This window comes from Telmatherina bonti (assembly GCF_933228915.1).
Source record: "Telmatherina bonti genome assembly, chromosome: 1".
Taxonomy (NCBI): domain Eukaryota; kingdom Metazoa; phylum Chordata; class Actinopteri; order Atheriniformes; family Telmatherinidae; genus Telmatherina; species Telmatherina bonti.
Window position 1 is genome coordinate 17,924,743 of NC_136619.1, and position 22,237 is coordinate 17,946,979.

Sequence of the window (22,237 nt, forward strand, 5' to 3'; positions counted from 1 at the left end):
AAATTATCATTGCTTGGGCTTAAACAATCGTAATATTATTCATATTTATGACTTCTTCTTAGAAATTTATTATATATGTGTATATGTAGATGTCCATAAGCTTGTAATAAAGACAATAATAATGGTACACCTCAAAAGTGATCATGTTACCTACTGATAAACAAATACATCCATCAATCATGCTGGAGTCCATCATTCTACAGTGAAAAAGTTTATTCTGTTGAAATGGAGAATATTTTAGGCAGTTTTCAGACCTAATAAGATTAGAGATGCGACAAAGTTCACACCTATACTATCCTGCAAGGTTTGGAGAAGTAGAAAACAATCATGTAGATACATCTCAGATTCTGCGGATAACAGTAATGTGGTAAATGTTAAAGTTTTTTTTTACAGTATTATTGAGAAAATTTGGTTTCTTCTGTGAAGGATGCAGGAACAGGGCTTGCAAAGTTGCATTTGAATAAACCAGACTTATGGACTAGTATCATTTGGACATGCAAGACTAAAGTGGAGAAGTTGAATAATAACTCAGAACTATAGGTTTAATGAAGTAAACACAATCAGCACAAACAAATAAAACCGACTGCCAGACATGATGCTGAAAGGGAGATGATTTGGATTTATTTTCAGCCACACCATGAGATTAGGCACTTGCAGCCGTTTACTTGACCATTAACTCTGCATACCAAACTATTCTTGAGTCAAATGTGAGCCTATCTGTCTGGCAACCAATACTTGGATGACATTGGATCATGCAAGAGGACAAAATTACAAAGTATAGCAGCAAATTTAAAATGTGCCACAATAAGCAAAGGACAAAGGGTTGGACCTAAACAATGACCACGTCTAATTTTAATAAAATGCCGCCAACACATGGGGATTTATTGAACCAGTACTGTAAAAAGAGGTTGACAAAATCAAACAAAAATCCACCACTTAAAGATACTGCTGCTAAAACTGTACCTGCAAACTACTGAATTAATAATGGCATGTTACAATGTGGACAAAATAGCAATGTTTTTTCCCTTAAAATGCATTTATGGATGCAGTGGCAAATTATTAACAAACAGCCTTGCAGCGCTTCTGAGCACATGCAGTGATTTCCAATACAAAACCGTGTCTGTTTTTCATGCTGTGATGCCTGGAGGCGTAATTATTACTGCTTGCTTTAGCTTTAGACTGCTGAGATGTCACCAGATTCTCTGAATCTTTCAGTGACTCACTGAAGAGGATAAAATCCATGATTCTTCTTTTAAATATTTTAACAAAGCTATTTCTTCCTTTTTTTTAAAATTTTTTTTTTTTTTTATTGCTGATTTATGAGTGATGAACATTGTAACTGAACTGTCTCAACTTAACCTAATGTTGTGTTTGTCAAGATTATTTTAATCCCTTGTTAGGCTGCAATGAAGAATTTGTAGCCTTATTAAACAATGCTATCATTTCATAGATCCTAAAACAAACAAATTTAAATAAACAGAAACGTGCATTTATAAACTAACACAATATGTTTCTAGGTAGATAAATGGCCTGTCATGTTCTTCACAGTGTGATAGTTTCATTTTTCCAGACCAGTGCTAATGGATGTCCTCTGCATCTGTATTACTTCAGCTTGATGCTCCTGTTATTAATTCATGGGTTGTTTGTATATATTTAATAACACAGCTATTAGCAGGCAATTTGTACCCACTTCATGGCACTTCCGTTTCAAACTCCTTTTTTTACTTCCTTTTTGTCCCCAGTGCTGATATTTGCAGTGGATGAGCAGAATGCTCCTTCATCCCCAAGCTTCAGAAAATGAACACCTCTTTGTGCGACTCTGCAGTTAGCACGTATCACCTGGTGGCAGACCACCAAACAAATTCCAGCTGCAACTTCTCCTTATTGGCTTCAAACTGGACGATCGGGGATGACGCTCTGCAGCTGCCTACATTCACCACAGCAGCCAAAATCCGAGTGATCATCACCTTCATTCTCTGTGGCATCTCAGCCTTCTGCAACCTGGCTGTGCTGTGGGCAGCGCACGGTGATGGCAAACGAAAATCCCACGTGAAAGTGCTAATTATCAACCTGACAGTGGCAGATCTGCTGGTAACCTTCATCGTGATGCCTGTGGATGCTGTGTGGAACATAACGGTTCAGTGGTTTGCTGGAGACTTTGCCTGCAGGCTGCTGATGTTTCTTAAGCTGCAGGCGATGTACTCCTGTGCCTTTGTGACTGTGGTAATCAGTCTGGACAGGCAGTCAGCCATCCTCGACCCTCTGGCTATCAATAAAGCCAGAATGAGGAACAGAGTCATGCTCACTGCAGCGTGGGGTATGAGCATTGTGCTCTCAGTCCCTCAGGTAAGCGCAGACATCCCTGCTGACACCATGACCAAGGGGTCAGGACTCATAAAAGCATTAAATTTTCAAACTGCAGTTATTTACAATCTTGGTCAAACAAAAATGTTTTAGTTTTCCTCTCCATCATTTTGATATTTGATATATTACTTAACATCAAACCTTATTCATCATGTAGGGGAACATATTCAATCATCTTCATAAAGATCAAAGTGACCAGTAACTGTTTATGAAGATAGTCTGGTTTTTATATTTTCTTTTTCTATTTTTTTTAATTTTATTTCTTTGGCACAGTAAAATACCTTTCATCATTAACAGTTTGCAGCTGGGTTGTTTTTCTCAATTACGAAGAACGGTCAAGTAAATGCTAATGGAAGATCTACCAGCTGTACACAAGTTGTGACTTTTCCAATAAATCGTTTATATCATTTTAGTTGTTTTGTTCAAAAAGCAGAAATTTTTCACAGTTCTAAAAACAAATAGTCATTGGGTCAATAAAAGAGCAGCAACCACAATTTATAAAAAAAAAACCCACCATGTGTTTACTTCAACCTTGACCTGAGACAAGAGCTTATTGTAATTTTATGGTTTAAGGGGGATCACCATCTTCAGACAGCATGCAAAACAAACCAGTGGAAACATCTGTAGTACATTTAGTTCTTCATAGTTCCACCTTTCAATTATGTATAGTTTTTTTTCTTCCTATGAAAGAAAAATGCTCTCCTCTTACCACACACAAGCCTGTCTCTGAACACTTTAGTTACTTTCCCACCTGAAAGCTCTCCAGAGTAAGCTGCACCCACTTGTTGCACCTCAGCAGTGCAGTGAGGGGAAAACAAGCACTACCTTTTCACTTTTCCCAAGGTCGAAACCACTGACCATTTATAAATCTCTTTAGTTTAACAACTTTTCCCCCACATACACCTAAGAAAAGAGAGATGTATCTTTGTGGGTCATTGACTGCACAAAGAGAGACAGACTGTACTTGTGTGAAACATGTTCAAAGAGGATAATTACATGCAAACACGAATCCATGTTAGTCATTTTGAAAGTCATTGAATAATTTTCCTTTAAAGAAAAACAAAAAAAAACGTTTCTACATCATTAATAAAAAGTAGCAAGTGAAATAATCTGGTTTTGGTACCTATGTAATGTGACACTTTAAGCTCTTCCATCAGACAGCCTGCCTTCATGGTTGGTCAACCAGAACCTGTAATGATAACTTATGAAATTATGGCATTAATCACCCACATCTGACTGAAAATGCCTTTTTAAAAAAAAAAAAAAAAATTGTTTTGTTTTTTTTACTACTGTTCCTTTTCCTCCTCAGATCTTCCTTTTTCACAATGTGACCATCGTCAAGCCAAAGGACTTCACTCAGTGCATGACACGGGGAAGTTTTGCCACTCACTGGCACGAAACAGCTTACAACATGTTCACATTTTCTTGTTTGTTCCTGCTGCCGCTGGTCATCATGATCACCTGTTACACCAGGATCTTCTGTGAGATCTCCAAACGGCTGAAAAAAGACAACTGTAAGTTTGTCCAGTTAGTACTGCAGTGCTAACAGAAAGCTAACATTTACAAACCAAATTCAGCCTGTGAATATAATCTCCTGCGATATGTTTTCCCAGTATGCTTCATTATTTTAATTATGTCTAGTCAGTAGTCACTGTAGTCACTGAGTCATTTACAGACCATCCATTAAAGATCCTGTTGATTTTTAAGTGCAAAAGAGCCTCTACCTACTTAAAATTTAGACATTGTTGTAGTGTAGGACAAACAAGGACCCAAGTGCAGATTGGATGTGGATACTAGGACAGGTTTATTGTTCTCCTGGGCAGAATGGTACGTGGGCGGGCAGGCAGGTTGGCGGGCGGGCAGGCAGGCAAGAATCATGCACTGGTGACAGAACAGACAGTTGTGTAACAAGCAGTTTAAATTCTTAAGCAGAAATGCTGCAATGGCCGAGAGCTGTTACCACAGATGAAACAACAATCAGGCGATGACTGGTGAACTGAGCTGGCCTTTTATCTTGCTGCTGCTGATTTCCCGATGAGAACCTGGTGTGGACTTGATTGCCAGGGAAACAGGCACACCCACTGCAGCACAGGTCAGAGCAGGAACCACAACAGTACCCCCCCCCTCCACGGGAGCCACCGGGCGACCGAAACTTCTCCGGATGAGCATGACGAAAATCCCGGACCAGGGATGCATCCAGAATAAATGAGCGCGGAACCCAGGCACGCTCCTCAGGACCATACCCCTCCCAGTCCACCAGAAACTGGAAGCCACGACCCCGACGCCGCACATCCAGGAGACGCCGGACAGAATAGGCAGGGCGACCCGCCACAAGCCGGGCGGGAGGAGGGGGTCTGGAAGGAGGGACGAGAGGACTAGAGGAAACAGGCTTGAGTTGGGAGACATGGAAAGAAGGGTGGACTCTCATGGAACTGGGGAGTTTCAGTTTGACCACGGTGGGATTAATGATCCGCTCAACCTCAAAAGGACCCAAAAAGCGGGGGGCCAACTTCTTGGCATCAGTACGCAATGGAATGTTCTTTGCTGATAACCAAACCTTTTGGCCAGGTGCGTAATGGGGTCCAGGAGTCCGATGACGATCCGCCATGCGGCGGGTATGTACGGAGGCACGAAGGAGCGCAGTTCGAGCCTTCCTCCAAATCTGTCGGTAGCGGCGGATGTGTAGCTGGACCGACGGCACAGAAACCTCCTCCTCCTGTGCTGGAAACAGGGGCGGCTGATATCCCAGGGAGCATTCAAAAGGTGATAAGCCTGAAGCAGAAGAGGTAAGGGAGTTGTGAGCATACTCTACCCAGTCCAGATGGTCACACAAGGAGGAGGGGTTGGACTCAGCCACACATCTCAGGGCAGTTTCCAGATCCTGATTAGACCTCTCAGCCTGGCCATTGGTCAGGGGATGGAAACCAGACGACAGGCTCACAGTGGCCCCGAGTGAGTGACAAAACGACTTCCATACCTGGGATGTAAATTGGGGTCCTCTGTCTGATACTATGTCTGTGGGCAGACCATGGAGCCGAAAGACATGATGAACAAGTTGGCTGTCTCCTTGGCAGTAGGAAGTTTGGGAAGGGCAATAAAGTGAACAGCTTTGGAAAAGCGATCAACAACTGTGAGGATGGTGGTGTTACCTCTTGAGGCTGGAAGACCAGTGACGAAGTCCAGAGCAATGTGCGACCAGGGTCTGCTTGGAACAGGTAATGGACGAAGAAATCCCGCAGGTGGCTGATGCGATGACTTACTGCGTGCACACGTCGTACAGGCTGCAACAAACTCCCGGACATCTTTATCCATTGTGGGCCACCAGAATCTGCGTCTCAGAAAAGAAAGTGTTCGCACAGAACCAGGGTGGCATGCTAGGCGGGAGGAATGTCCCCACTGGAGGACTTGGGAACGTACAGAATTGGGGACATAAAGGCGGTTACGGGGACCTGTGCCAGGGTCAGGCTGTTGCTGTTGGGCCTCTCTAACCCTGTCCTCCACCTCCCAGGAAACAGCGGCTACAACACAGGTTGCAGGTAAGATGGTATCAGGTGAAACTGCAGTCTTGGGTGGAAATTGGCGAGAGAGAGAGTCCGGTTTCTGGACCCAGGTCTGTATGACAGCATGAAGTGGAATCGATTGAAGAAAAGAGACCAACGGGCCTGTCGGGGATTCATTTGTCTAGCAGACTGTAGGTATTCCAGGTTCTTATGGTCAGTCCAGATGAGGAATGGCACTTTGGATCCCTCCAACCAATGGCGCCACTGCTCCAGGGCGAGTTTGATGGCTAAGAGTTCCCTATCACCGACATGGTAGTTCTGCTCAGATGGTGTTAGACGTCGAGAGAAAAAGGCACAAGGATGTAACTTCTGAGACTCTGGGGATCATTGGGACAAGACAGCTCCAACGCCGACATCTGAAGCATCAACCTCCACCACAAATTGATGGTTGAGATCAGGGTGGAGGAGGACAGGAGCAGTGGTGAATAGATCCTTTAACTTGACAAAAGCCTGAGCCGCCGGCTCAGACCAGACAAATGGGACTGTAGGCGATGTAAGTTTTGTCAGGGGAGCTGCGATGCGGCTATAATTGCGAATGAATCTGCGATAAAAATTAGCAAAACCCAAGAAACGTTGCAGCTGCTTGACAGAAGTTGGGACTGGCCATTCGGTAACAGCTTTGACCTTCTCAGGATCTGCTCGGACCTGCCCACTCTCAAAAATGTATCCGAGAAAAGAAACAGTGTTCTTATGAAAATCACACTTCTCGGCCTTAATGAATAGGCGATTCTCCAGAAGTCTCTGCAGGACTTGTCGGACATGTTGTATATGTTCGGCGAGGTTGTGGGAAAAGATGAGGATATCGTCTAAATAGACGAAAACAAAACGGTTCAGGAAGTCTCTCAGCACATCATTAACTAAGGCTTGGAAAACAGCAGGGGCATTACAAAGTCCAAAAGGCATGACTCGATACTCAAAATGGCCGAGTGGGGTCTTGAAGGCTGTCTTCCACTCATCTCCCTCTTTTATCCTGACCAGATGATATGCGTTGCGGAGATCTAGCTTTGTGAAGATTGTTGAGCCATGGAGAGAGTTGAAGGCAGACTCAAGAAGTGGCAGAGGATACTTATTCTTTATGGTTATAGCATTTTATCTCCGGTAGTCAATACAAGGCCGAAGAGAACCATCCTTCTTAGATACAAAGAAAAAACCTGCGCCAACAGGGGAAGAAGAAGGTCTAATTAAACCAGTAGCCAGCGAATCCGAAATATATTTCTCCATGGCCTCAGTCTCTGGCTTAGAAAGATTGTACAGACGACTGGCTGGCAACGGAGCCCCAGGTAACAAGTCTATGGCGCAGTCATATGGTCGGTGAGGAGGAAGAGAAAGGGCCCTCTCTTTACTGAACACCTCAGCGAGGTCATGGTAGGCTAGAGGAATGTCTGACAAATCCTTAGAAGTGGGACAATGACTGGTAGTGGTTATACCAGATGGGACGGCAGAGTGAAGACAAGTTGCATGACAATAAGAACTCCAGTTAATAATCCTCCCAGTAGTCCAATCCAGATGGGGATTGTGTAATGATAACCAGGGGTGTCCTAAAACCAGGGGTGAATTTGGTGAGTTTACAACAAAGAAACTAATAAACTCCTGGTGATTTCCCGAAACAATTTGTTTAACCGGAACAGACTCTTGGGTGATGGAGTAAAGAATGCTACCATCCAGAGCCCGGGCAGAAACAGGAGGGAAGAGAGATTCCAGGTCTAGATTAATCCTTGCAGCCCATTCCTTGTCAATAAAGTTTGCTTCAGCTCCAGAATCCACTAAAGCCTGTACTGGATGAGAGAAACCCTTGACATATAGCACCGCTGGAATGAGTGTCTTTGTGTGGGGAATTACCTTTGGAGTGGTGGTCGTCAGTACTCCCACAGCTACTGACGACCCAGATCTTTTGGCCGTTCTGTGCAGACAGCTCTCTGGTGTCCCAGTCTTCCACAATAAAAACAAACGCCGGTGTCCCTCCTCCTCTGTCGTTCCTCCGTGGACAGATGAGCTCGGCCCAGCTGCATGGGCTCCTCGGACTGTGTTGTGCTAGGAAGGGAAGGGCGGACCGCTCCGATGGTGGAGCCGGGAAAATGCAGTTCAGAACGAGTCTGCCGCTCTCTGTCTCTCCCGTAAGCGGTTGTCCAGCCTTATTGAGAGGGAAACCAGGTCGTCCAGGGAATTTGATGCATCACGGGTGGCAAGCTCATCCTTAAGCCGGCTGCTTAAACCATTTGTGAAGATTCCACAAAGAGCCTGATCATTCCAGCCCGAATCCGCAGTCCTGAAATCCACAGCAAACTCAGCAACACTCATTTTTCCTTGTCGGAGATTAATCAGCCGCTTAACGGCATCGCCCCCTCTCACTGGATGGTCAAACACCTTCTTCATCTCATCCATAAAAGCTGGATAAGACATGTGCCTGAAACCCTGCCGTTCAAACGCTGCTTCTGCCCATGACAAAGCCTTGCTCTCCAGAAGTCCGATGACGTAGGAGATCTTGGATTTGTCACTGGCATAAGTGATGGGCTTCTGGTCGAACACAAGTGAGCATTGGAGTAAGAACCCTCTACATTTACCCAGATCCCCGGCATAAGGTTTGGGGTCCGGGATGTGTGTCTCTCTTACCGGGGTGGCAGAAGCGGTAGGATGCCTGGATGAGTCAGGAACCTGTTGCTGATCGGGAGCAGGCTGTACCAGACCAGCCACATGACTGGTGAGTTGAGACAACTGCGTAAGGATGGTGTGGTAATTCTGGTCCAAAGTTAGAAGCATCTGCTCATGTCGAGCTAAGTGAGCATTCTGACCGGATAGGGCTTGCTGAAGTTGTCCGGCGGCGCCTTCTGGGTTAGAATCTGCTGGATCCATACCTGATGGCCTGATTGTTCTGTTGTAGTGTAGGACAAACAAGGACCCAAGTGCAGATTGGATGTGGATACTAGGACAGGTTTATTGTGCAGAATGGTAGGTGGCCAGGCAGGCAGGTTGGCGGGCAGGCAGGCAGGTTGGCGGGCAGGCAGGCAGGTTGGCGGGCAGGCAGGCAGGTTGGCGGGCAGGCAGGCTGGTTGGCGGGCAGGCAGGCTGGTTGGCGGGCAGGCAGGCAGGTTGACGGGCAGGCAGGCAGGTTGACGGGCAGGCAGGCAGGTTGACGGGCAGGCAGGCAGGTTGACGGGCAGGCAGGCAAGAATCATGCACTGGTGACAGAACAGACAGTTGTGTAACAAGCAGTTTAAATTCTTAAGCAGAAATGCTGCAATGGCCGAGAGCTGTTACCACAGATGAAACAACAATCAGGCGATGACTGGTGAACTGAGCTGGCCTTTTATCTTGCTGCTGCTGATTTCCCGATGAGAACCTGGTGTGGACTTGATTGCCAGGGAAACAGGCACACCCACTGCAGCACAGGTCAGAGCAGGAACCACAACAGACATATTGACAACATACCATGACTAGACATAACAGATGTACAAATGTCACAGCAATGGCATAGTGATTAAGTTGAGAGTTTGTGTTAGATTTGCTCACGCAGAATCCATTTTCTACCTTCCCTTGCAAATGATGGACTAATTGCAATGTTTGGGTAAGAAGCTATTGGTCTGATCGGACCATAAATTCTTGAAAAATACTGGAGAACATCTCTTAGTGTTAGATCATTTGTGTTGTGACCTGAGTGGTTCAAGGATTCTTTATTGTCATTTTTATTGTACATTTACATAACCAATAGAACTAAATTTGGTTACTTATTAGTGACTTAGTGTATTAAAAAATGAATGATAAAGTAAACACAATAAGAAAATCATAAGAGACAGGACAAGTAAAAAAAGAAAAAATCATAATAGACTAATAAATGCAAATTAAAGCAGGTAAAAATGAAAACTGTCCATTTGGTCTCTAAATGTGACAGGTGGCAAGCTGTCAAAGATAAGTGTGAGTGAGCATGGTAGACAGTCCATTAATAATCTTTACAGCCCTGTGAAAGAAGCTATTCAGTGTCCCGCTAATGCTGCTGTATCTCCTCCTTAATGGAAAGTGGGACAAGATGAAGGGAGGAGTTGACCAGGTTCATGGTGATGGATGTTGCTCTGCTGATACGGCACCGGTACAGCTCCATCAGGCTGGGGAGTGGGGCACCATGGATTTTACCGTCTCTCTTGACCAGTCTGTTAAGTTGCTTTTTGTCCTTGGTACTGCATCACCTGAAGCACGTGGTAAAGGCACAGGTCAGTGTTTCAATGGTGCCCCTGTGGTGAGGCCTGTTCATGGAGGGAGTAGAGTCGCTGCTGAGCTTTATTGACGACTGCCGAGCTGTTAGTGGATGAAGTGAGGTCATCATCAATTTGAACCCCGTAATAATTCACACCGCTGACTGTATTCACAGCAGTTCTGTTGATGAGTAGTGGCTCATGATCCTGTTTGCTAGCTCGCCTGAAGTCGGTAACAACCTTTGTAGTTTTTGTCGACATTGAAGAAACGGTTAAATGTAACATGAACTCAGCTCTTTCTCCTCTTCCCTGTATGCAGACTTGCTATATTCCTTAATAAGGCCCTATGTTATAATCAGTAAACTTCGAGATGTAGTTTCTGGCAGTGCGGTAAATGTAAGTAGGCAAATGAGGAATGGAATCAGTATGCAGCCCTGTGGAGAGCCTGTGCTCACTGTGGTGGTCTTTGCAGATACTTTAGTCTGACCCTATAAATAAAGTCCCTTGGAAATCTAAAAGTAACAGAAATAATTCAGATCAGCTTGTTTAGTGTCTTCTCCAAAAATATGAGAATTATGAAATTTTTAAAAGTGAACCTTTCCTAAGTCCAATGAATTGCATCATTTTTCTTTTTTAACTTATGTATTGGTTTGACTTCAAGCTTTTTAATATTCACCCTATTGTATCTCTGTGATCTAATCTGTTCCCAGTACCCTCCAATGAAGTGCATTTGCGGTGTTCCAAGAATAACATCCCCAAAGCCCGGATGAGAACTCTAAAAATGAGTATTGTGATTGTCTTGTCTTTCATTATCTGCTGGACTCCATACTACTTACTGGGCCTGTGGTATTGGTTCTTTCCTGAGGACCTCAAGGGAAAGGTGTCCCAGTCACTGACACACATTCTGTTCACCTTTGGGCTTGCCAACGCCTGCCTGGACCCGGTAATCTACGGCTTATTCACCATCCACTTCCGAAAAGGGCTCCGGAGATATTACGGCAATGCTACCACAGCAACGGACTTAGATAATAACACAATGATAACCGGATCCTTTATTTGTGCTGCCAACTCTTTGTCACTGAGAAGAGAACTGAAGTGTTCCAGCCAGGAGAAGCTTATGCTGCACAGTGACAACCACAGCAAGGCCGAGCCATCATCACCAAGGAGAAGCTTGCTGATAGCTGATGAAGACGCAGATAAACCAAACACGTTCAGCTCTGAGAGCATCTTATAAGGTTAAAGGAGAAGAGCTCCCTGCAAGTTTTTAATATTGTTGTATAAATCTGTACAGAGTATGTAGTCAGTGTGTGTATGAAGTGTATGATTTAACTGAAAAATTTACAGAAACATGAAATTTTTTATTAGACTTTTTCTAGAAGAGAAGAAACACAATAAACTCAGTAGAGAAATTATTTTGCACAGGCTTCACTTATGCTCTGTAAAATTGTTCTGTGGCCATCTTGAATTAAATGCATTAACTGTAACCGACAGACTGTTTTTTTCTTTTACTAAAAAGGTTAAGAAAGAATAAACATCTGTCCATAGGATGTCAGAGGCAGATTATCTGGCTTCCAAATGAAAAAGCAATTTTTGTATAACAAGCGAGAACGATGGATTTCCAATCATTTATTTAAAAAAGGGCTTTTGTTCAGTGCAGAGAAATATAGTGATGTGTAATTTTTGAAAGCCAAATAACAGTTTATACAATAACAGGTGTGTGTGTGTGTGTGTGGGAAGAGGGGGGCATATAGGACACATATAACAGATACATACATTGCTGTGATAACTGGTCACATTAGACAGCAATGAGAAAAGAAGTGTCTTAACGTTAGTAATATGGATGACCAAGTGGAAATATTTGCAAGAATTTCCAAAAGAAAGGTAAGTTAGTTGTTTTAAGAGAGTGGTATGTAGTTCTTGAGGACATAAGGGGATTCATGTCATCTTCCTCTAGCAGGTGTGGTTTACTGTCTGGTGGTGGTGGTAGACTGGATCCTTATATCTGACCCAAACGACTTGTGTAGCTATCTCCACGTAGGGAGTTGTCAGGGTTGGAATCAGTCTTTGCCCGATTTGTGTCTGTCTTTACAAATCATGTCAGACAATCTCCTTTCCTCTATATGTTTTTATCTTTCTATATAAAATCAGACTATTGAAATGCTACTCTGATTTATTCTTGTTGTAGCTCACTTTAAAAATCAACTTGCAGCCTTGCTAACTTCCTCTTAAAACTAGATCATGAAGGCTTAGTCAGCGATAAGTAATTTGGAGACTGAGGTACTGAACATTTATAGCTTATTTTGAGCTCTTGTGTGAAAAGTTTGATAAACTGAGTTGATGTGTAGCCTTAAACTCACTCACTAAAAATGAAAACCTAAACGACACGATTTCCCCACTTTCAAACCAATCGAGCGCTACCATCTAACTAGATTTGCGCTGCTACGATAGTGGCAAGTAGGGCACTGGGAAATTTAGGCCACTTACACCTTAAACATACTGTAGCTTGTCATGAAAATGAATGGCTGATTCAAAATGAGAAAATATGACAAGACATACTGCAGCAACCAAACACTTAGAAAAATAATTTAAAATAAATGACTGCATCTAAACTTTCTGTAGTCCATCACCACAACAGATCAGTAGCCTACCTTTAAACATTGTGTTGTGGGCTCTTTAATTACTGATATATAAAATAACATTTTTTTCATTGTTACATTTTATGAAGTTCCATGTGCCCTTCACTTTTTATTAAAGACATTTATCAGTTTATCTGATCTTAACGTCACCTTCTGTATGTTGTTCATAAAGCACCAGAACATATCAGCATCAGCTACAGTATTCACCACTGTTGTCATCAATCATTTATGGTTTATTAAAAAAGTATGTTGGAATCTTACCACGCCTAATTTCAACATAATGGTTTTACAGATACTTCCTGTGAACTTTGCAAAAGAATGGTCTCGTCTTCTAAAATCAATTTTGCACACGTCACTGCAGGAAAAAATCATTACAATTTTTATTTTCTTCATTTAAACTGAACAACGACACTGGTCTTTTATTTCTTACCGTACTTTAATCTGCAGTTTTGTCATATGGCATGTATGGGATCTATGGAGTATGGGAGTAAATCCGCACGTTTTATGGAGTACAACCCAGTAAAACTGGTCTGAATAGGATAAAAACAGTCCGTTTCATTAGACTTCTGGACTCATTTGGTGCATCTCTTCTGTCTTCCACCCTGCTGTCTTTGTTGTGCCACCGTTGCAGTTTCTTGCAGCTTCTCCCACGACTTTGCTATAACTTTTTCCCTTTCACCAACAGACAGCACTCTTCACAAGAAAACAGATGAAACACACAATGCTACTTTAAAATTCAAATAGGACCAATCATTTTGTATTGTTGAGGACAAGCATTAGTATCTCTTTGTATCATCTGTCTCATCTTGGGAGAGAAATACATGGACTCTACATATTCAGACAACTGAATCCAAATTGTTCAAACCTCTGTTGAAGGTAGAAGTTAAAGATGTCATCCAGGTTAATGTTGCTCTGTTTTTGTTGTTGTTGTGGACGGTCCAGATGTGAAACAACATATTGTTTGATGATGTCAGCATGTCTGAAACGGAAGACAAAAAGCTGGCTCTGGCTGCTTTCTTCAGAGGGAACATTGGTGCTGGGATTCTGGTCACCTGGCCAAAAGATGAAAACCTTTAGTTCTTCTAAGATGTAATTTACTGAATGACATGACTTTTACCCTGATATCAATTTATTTTCTCTTTAAGTTGAAAAAAGCAAACAAACAAACAAACAAAGTAGTGGTGTTTGAGCCCACCTCGTATAAACAGAGCTTGCTGTTTGGTGTTCATCACATAAACTGGGTTATAGGGAGAGGTGATTTGATGGGATGAGGGAGGATTCAAGAAGCACAGGGTGACTTGGTTGATGATGTCATGTAGGAACATTTTTCCATTTGTTTGTACCACAACTGACTAGTTTAGGCAAGAAAAACAACACATTAGGAAACCAAATGTCTAAAATTCCTAATAAATATGTATATATCTTTATACCAAAAGTGAAATGCTCTTACCACACCCTGCAGGAACGGCATGGGAATAGTGAAAGCCGGAAGATCTCTGTGGTCTTTTGGTCTTTGAAGACAAAAAAAAAAATATGTGTAAATGTGAGACTTTCCCTCTTTAACAAATGGCTTGGGCTCTGGAAGCAGTTTCCTCCAACAGGGCTGGACTCTCTCACACTCTGGAGTTGCTCCAAGTGAGAAGTGCCAAGTAGGTGTGGGTGTACTCATTGGCCCCTGCTTTAGTGCCAGTACATTGGGGTTTAGCCCAGTGGACAGAGGGTAGCCTCCTGATTATTGTTTATGTCTGTGCACCTAACAGCAGTTTAGAGTACAACCCAAGACACAAGGCAGATTCAATCCTGACATATCAGAGCCACCCTTTGGCTCATAGGTTCCTACTGGTTCCATCAGGGCGCAGGTACAGATACGTCCTGCCAAAACGCACTGAAACCAGTGAGCAGTCACTGAGGCAAAAATGCAGGCAGGGTTGGAGTTTAGTGAGAACATGGAGGACAACTTTCAGGTGGCTTTCAGGAGATTCTGGTCCACCATCTGGCAGCTTAGAAGGGGGAAGCAGTGCATGATCCGTGGGAAACATTTTTGGTCGGTGGGGGGAATACTTTAAAACCTTGATCGCCTCAACATGTCTTCCAATAAGGAAGCAGAGTGTGGGAACCTAGAACTGGGCTCTTATATATGTGGTGCTAAGGTTGCCAAAGTAGGTAAAAAACTTGATGGCAGGGCTTCTGGGAGTGGACAAGAATCACCAGAGTTCCTCAAGGTTCTGGATGTTGTGGAGCTGTCTTGGTTGAATATCTCTGCAACATCATGAGGACATGGGGGACAGTGCTTCTAGACTGGCAGGTTAGAGTTTGTCTCCAAATCTGAGACCATGGTCCTCAATTGAAAAAGGGAAGTGTGTCCTCTCTGGGTTGGGAATGAGATCCGGTCACAAGTAAAGGAGTTTAATGGGGTCTAAGAGGGAGAAGAACGGAGTGGGATTAACAACCGGGTCAGTGCAGCATCAGCAGCAATGTGGCCCCTGTATTGGTCTATCTTTGTAAGAAGCCGATCGATTGCCTCTCTACACTCCTACCCTCACCTATAGTCACAAATTGTGGGTAGTGACTGGAAGAATAAAATTGTGAATGTAAACAGCAGAAATGAGCTTCCTCCACAGGGTGGCTGGGGCTTCTCTTACAGACGGGGTGAGAAGCTTGGTGATCTAGGAGTGACTCAGATTAGAACCACATCTGGCCAGATTAGAGCCACTGCTGTTCTGGATTGAGGAGCCAGATAAGGTGGCTCAGCCAAGTGGTCAGGATGCCCCGTGTACACCTCTCTTTCGAGGTGTTCTGACCAAACCCAATTGGGATGAGGACCCACGAAAGATCCAGGACATGCTAAAGGGACTACATCTCTTGGCTGGCCTGGGAATGCCTCAGGATCCTCCAAGATGAGCTGGAAGAAGTGGGAGGGGAGAGTGAAGTGTGGACTTTCCTGCTTAGGCTGCAGCATCGACACCGCAACTCCAGATAAGTGGAGGAAATTGATAAACTATGGATGTATGCCTTTGCACAATTGCAAAATGCACAATTCTATTTATGAAGAAACTTTATATTAAATATGAAAAAATATGTCAAACTGGTAACCTTACAAACAGCTGCACGGTGGAGGGCAGAGCTCCATGTCCTGTGGTGACTGTATAACCTGCTCCACTTTTACAAAGCACAAATAGATGGACCATTTCTGTTGTGAGAATCTGAGAATCATCTGCAGGCAGAGGCCAATACTCCACAAATTGTACCCGGAAGAGGGGGCTGTTTTCTGTTGGCATTAGGGTGATAGACAGTGGAGACCCTAAGGGAATACAAATAAACAAAATAAAAAAATACAACCAGCAACAGCAACCAGTGATTCAAACACTTCAACACTTACTCACAGCCAAACTGACTGCTGTTAAACATAACAGAGAAATTAAATATCCAATGCACACACAGTTGTGTGTTAGGAACATCATTATAGACTAGTGATACATATTTATATAGATCAGGGGAGCCCAAGTCTGGTCCTCAATATTATGCAACTTTTAGATGCATCCCTTGTCTATAAGGTTGATAACTTGCCATTCATTTGATTCAGGTGTGTTGGAGATGGGTTGCATATAAAAGTTGCTGGATAGTAGTTCTTGAAGACCAGACTGGGGACCCCTGATATATAAAAAAAAACAGCTGTTTAACACTGTTTTATGCTTAAAATAATCTTAGTTAGACTAAATTCTATGCTACTAATAAAAGCAAGTTTTCAAAATCAAAATGCCAAAACTATGCTATAACATTTTGGTTCCGACAAAATGATTAGACCAAGCTTTCAGATCCCTCAGTGTAATAAAATAACCCAGCAAATACACATATTAAAACAAGTAACTGTGGCTCTCCTGACTCAACTCTGTCAGCCACACACAGTAGTAGTCAAAATATTGGACTCACAAAGGCTTTTATTTTTACTGATTAGGTGTGGCTATGGGTACATTTATTGTAACATTGTCACCAGGCATGCCTGTGAGCATGATGCCCTTTCTATCAATACTTAGTAGTAATCAGTACTACAAGTCATTTGTACTAGTGTGTGAGATCACACCTGTCTTTAAATTTTGCCTTTGTAGAGCTTGACTATTTGCTTATCAATATTTATGCCTTTATTTTGCAGAACTGTAACAAAATAAATTTGGTTAAATCCGTCAACAGAAAGATGTCCGTATCGTCAACAAAAGACCGTTGGTGATATGGACAACTATTGCAAGAAGGATGATGGTGAACATGGTTGCTTGTCTGGCATGTCTGTGTGTTACTGTAATGGACTGATGGAGAACAGGCACTGATTTGTGAACAAACAGACTTGTTCAGGATTACATACATATATAAAACTTCAACCTATCTTTTTCGGTTAGTTTTTTTTAATGTAGTTTTTACCTGTTTGGCTTTTTGTGGTTAAGTTGCAGCTTAAACAAACATTAAAACTATTTTATTTTTAGCGTGTTGTTATAGCAACAAACATTTGAAATATTTTCTACACATACTATGTCCAAGCATAAAATCATAGAGCTACTCAAGCATGAGATTTTCTTACCAGACCGTCTGTCCCAGACATACACCAAAGCGTCGTCAAGCCCAAGAGCTATGTAACGTGTGCAACTACTAACAGCTGAGCAGAGGATTTCCTTTGCATTTGGCAAAACCACATCTGGCACAGGTACCACATCTGCTTAAAAAAAAAAAGAAAGGTAAGAAAAAAAAAAACTAAATGTAAATACTACTATATTACCCTTTTTGTACAATAAAAAGGTGCAGTCTACTGAACGGAAACAGGGAACAAATCTCTAGGACACAGTTGTTGTGATGCAGAATATGTAAAAATTGAGAAATACCTGCCTCGTTTGTTTTTTGGAGCATTTTGCAGAAAATACTGAAGGAGATTCTGGCTGCCAGTCCACCACACAGTGACAGCAAAAGGCATTCCTGTTAAGAAAAAAAACACTTAAAATTACACTGATAGGAGTACAGACTGCAATTTCGCTTGAATATGCTTCCAAAAGGGTGTGATTGCAGAAAACATCTCTGTAAATGTCAGTCAGCCACCGGTGTGTATAAGTGCATGGTATTCCAGTCATTTTTCCCTGACACTAAGTACTCTTGAGCTGACTAAGTTCACAAGTATAACACTCAATTTTCAGCTGCTGGAAAATCAAGCAGTGCATCTATCCATTACAAACCTGGCTGAAAATGTGTTTTACTCTCATCAGGAAGATGACCACAGGGCAGAAGAAAGTGATGGGTGCACCGTCTAGAAGAAAACCTCTGTTAACTGTGAGGTAGGGGAGTATTAGACATTCAAAGTTGAGCATTACAGCCCAAGACTCCATTAAAATTCAAATAAAAACCTTCAATATAAATCGTAACAAAATTTAATTTACAAATATTGAATCAATAACCAGATCATCCAAAGCAGTCTAGCCTTAATATGTTTCATACCCAAATAATGTGTGCTTAAACCATATCAAACCTTGGGGTTTCAAGTGACTCAAGTGTTTTTCCTGGATCTGTGCTGAAAGAGGATTTCTGTCCCCGATGACTTCTGCTTCTATATGTATCCAAAGCCAACCAGTATATTAAAAAGTCTCTTGTCTGTGAGACCCCGAGCGGACCATCCAGTGTTTTCCCTGCAAAACAGCAAAACATTCAAGACTTGACTGTATGAATCATGTAAAGTCTTTATGCATTCAGTCTGTGTGGACGAAGACAGAGAACAATGATGGTTTATTTGATCCAGAAGATGATCTATATAATAATACACAGACAATCAAACATACACTTCTGCATATATGCCATCACATCCACTCACACACATACATGGATTTATTTTCCCTAATCATACGACAGATCAGCTGTGACACATTTCTAACACCTGTGGGAATTTTGGGTGGTGTGATTTTAATCATTACTGTAACTGGAGACCATTTCACATCCAGCTCTCCAGTTGAGTTTGTGTCCTAAGGGTAAAAAAAAGGAAAAAATATGAATGAGAGCATTTGGCAGCAGTTCCATAAGAAAGCAGAAAAAAAATCAGTCACAAGAGTTCACAAGAGTTAAAAGAGAGGAATATCTTGAAAAAAATGCTACATATAAACACAGAAGGATTGTTTATCAGCCTAAAGATAACAAAGAGACCATCAGGTACACTGGAATGCAAATTTTATCATCATTAGTGACCTTCTGACAAAAGAAGGCAAAATGCAAGGTCATTACAGTCCATTACCTGCTTTTGTGATGTCTCCATCTCCAAGTCTTTCAGCCATGCAGCTGAAGGAAACTGATAGACCTCCAGGCAAACGTCGCCGCTGCCTGACAGAAAACGGGATTCAAGTATTTTAGTATTTTAATGTCAAGTTAGAGTTTAAATTGATTTCCAAAATAATATGTCCTCACTCACAGCTGAATGATGCAGCTCCATAATGACCCCCTTCATGTAAATCGAATGTCAAACAAATGCTTCTTTTATTGATATCATCCTACGAGTGAAATGATATTTTATAATGCTTTTGTTTTTATTCATAAACAGAAAAATATATGCAGAAAGAAAAAATATGAGTAAACGCACCATGATGTTGATAAAACTGAGGAGATGAATGCTATCAGAGTGGTATGCAAAAACTCTGGCCACGCCTGGTGAGTGAGAACAAAGAAGTATAAGATCAATCAGACACTACTCACCAAAACTTAGAGATATTTGGCTTGTTGAGTGATGTGCGTTAGCCTAAAATGTACCGTAATCTTTACACGTGAGCTTAATTACACTTTCTCTAGAATTTTGCATTTACGTGTACAACTGTTTATTGTTTTAGTACTAATTGAACACCATGCTGTTCTCTGACAAGGTGATCAACAGCATGATTGATTGATTGATAGATTGATAGATTGATTGATAGATTGAAAAACAAACAAACACAAGTAAACCCCCAAATACAAACAAAGCATCTGAACTATGAATGAACCACTAAATGTTCTTTTTCAATTTCAGCTTGCATCTAAACAGTCATCTTTATCATCATGTTCACTATTAGACATCATCAGCCCAAGACCACACCCAACACAGGAAAAGTTATGGAGACTGGCATTTTTATGATGTGATATACCCACCACTGTTGTTAGTTTTTGTTTCAATAAATTGTCTGCCATGAAGGAATTACCATATTATTCTACTTTAATCTCCTACATTAATGATGTAAAATCAGTGTAAAATGAACTTTTTGTATTTTCTGAATATTCTACCCAAAAGCTGTATACTCCTAACTTTATGTAAGTGGTCTAATAAATACTTTTAAGTTTTAATTACTTTGATTCTCAGGTATTACTGTATTGTCTCAGTATTGTAATATTCAATGACTTCAAAATCCTGTGTATTTAAAGTGTACAAAGTATGATAAGAAGGAGGAATTGAAAACTGAAGTTTAGTTTAGTGTCTAATTGAAAGGCACCCACCCATATCATCAATAGTGCCAAGCAGATAGGTAATTTTAGCCATTCTGGTAATCCGAATCAAAGTAATCTCCAGGTTGTCTTGGAGCCACTCTGCAGCGCAGATCAAAGAAGATGCATACCACACAGATAGGCCCTTTGAATGACCCAGAACAAGGTACCTGCCATCCTCTGAACACGCCACGCAGTTGGTGTTTGCTGGAAGCTGACCGAAAGACACATGATTAGGTGTTTAGATGAAACCTCAAAAAATTTTATTTTGATCTTTTAAAAAATATTCGGCAAACAGCAACTTTGACGACTGACCATGTTGGCATTACTGTCATAAAGGCTGTACAATACCTGTGTTCCACCAGATGGTTCCAAAGTAGGTGCTCTGCTGGATTTAAGTTTATCAGCTGCTTTCATTTCTGGTTTATCTTTTGTGGTGAAAAACAAAACAAAAAAAGTGTTTGACTTGAAATGTTTGAAACTGATGTGACATTGGTGGCATGGAGCAGACCAGTCTGAAGAGATGGCATTTAAGAGATTATTTAAAAGTAAGGAAACACTTGATGTCAAACATGAAGAGATGGAAGAAAGTTCAAGAGGCAATACAGTTTTATGGTTTAAGGCTGCTAAACTCATCATGAACATATGAGGAGTTGGGATAGAGAAGAAAAAGACGTGGAAAGAAGAAGATCTTAGGAGAATTACAGATTTTATTCAGGCATGCCGATGTATGCTAAAGCATAAACGCACACTTACAATACCATTCAAAAGCCTGTAGACTCCTCCCCATTGAATTTAATGGGTAAGTGAATCAAACCTCCACCCAACACTGTCCATATTTAAAGATCAGTGAAACAATAAAATAAGCTAAGCAATCTAACTCAGGACTTTGCAGTAAGGAAACACTAAAGACTGGATAGAGATTAAAAGGAACTCTATTAATATGAATGGAAAACAAAACATGGATGGAAAGTAAGGATGAGTTCAGACACAAAAGAGATGTGAGGAAGCTGATCCTCTGGTAAATAGGCCTCCATGGGCTAGGTGGGGTGGTGTTAATGTACATAAAAAAGAGCGAGTTACACTGTAAAACTGAAAAATGACAACAGCGTGGATAAAAATTCAGAGAAGAAGGAGCTGAGAAGTTACCGATGCCAGACGGAAAAATAGGAAATATGATCAAAGTGGATTTATAACCCGCCAGAATAAATTAAATTTAGTCAATGTCTCTGATTAATTTTACTCTCGACCATCATTTAGCACATTTTTCATAGTACCTTTGGAACATAAACAAGTTTTTCATTTAACCATTTTCTCAGCTTTGTTTACATACTGACACTTTCAATGACGAGCCCTGACAGGATGAATATGGCCCGAACAGTTTTGACAAATTAAGTTAATAAAAATTATATCCTCGATATATGCTAGCAAGTACTAAAGAGTTGATACTACTAAGATAAGCTATTGGCGTATTTAGATAGACATAACAACAGCTTCCCACCTCACTTTTGTACTGAAAGCAGAGAAAATAAATAGTTTACCTCCGATGACTAGTAAGCTCTGACAATGCTTCTACCTTTTAAACTCCAGTATACCTCCAGTTAACTAGACAAGTTACACTCATGGGTCAGATACCGCAAAGCAAAGGAATAAAATTTCTCAATGTGAGACGACGCCTTAAAACGATCTTACATTAGTTTGACTTCATTTTACTGTAGGCCCGTGACTCTTCGTTGCAAATGTTACAGTCGTCATGACAACAGTGGACACGCCGTCAAGTGGCCAATGCAACGTAAGTGCGCATACGTTCATTTTACTAATCTGTAAATGTATATTTTTCTCTCTCATTGTGTAGACAAACAATTTTGACCAGATGTTTTTTATTCGTGAATTGTAAGACTGGAGAGATATCTGTCATGGCATATCAGATCAAATTTTAGAACATTTTTAACAAAATTGAATATCAAATATAGGCAAAGACAGGCTTTAAAACCAGATACCAAGGTTTCCAAGAAAACTGCTTTAA

The 22,237-nt window shown here is 41.5% G+C and overlaps 2 protein-coding genes across 2 annotated transcripts; one reads left to right on the plus strand and one right to left on the minus strand.

Annotated features, from left to right (window-relative positions):
* Positions 1-1,762: 1,762 nt before the first annotated feature.
* LOC306770666 (putative gonadotropin-releasing hormone II receptor) lies at positions 1,763-11,342 on the plus strand (the record flags this gene model as incomplete). Its single annotated transcript, XM_079259563.1, has 3 exons — positions 1,763-2,346; positions 3,674-3,878; positions 10,819-11,342. Exons 1-3 carry the CDS (start codon positions 1,798-1,800, stop codon positions 11,340-11,342), a joined length of 1,278 nt encoding a protein of 425 aa, XP_079115689.1. The 5' UTR covers positions 1,763-1,797.
* Positions 11,343-13,316: 1,974 nt separating this feature from the next.
* wdr93 (WD repeat domain 93) lies at positions 13,317-20,628 on the minus strand (the record flags this gene model as incomplete). The annotated part of the gene is made up of 13 exons (XM_079259685.1): positions 13,317-13,437; positions 13,610-13,796; positions 13,940-14,096; positions 14,195-14,255; positions 15,838-16,045; positions 17,315-17,449; positions 17,617-17,703; positions 18,650-18,734; positions 19,001-19,082; positions 19,171-19,253; positions 19,343-19,407; positions 20,224-20,425; positions 20,527-20,628. 13 exons carry the CDS (start codon positions 20,626-20,628, stop codon positions 13,317-13,319), a joined length of 1,575 nt encoding a protein of 524 aa, XP_079115811.1.
* Between the last annotated feature and the right edge of the window lie 1,609 nt (positions 20,629-22,237).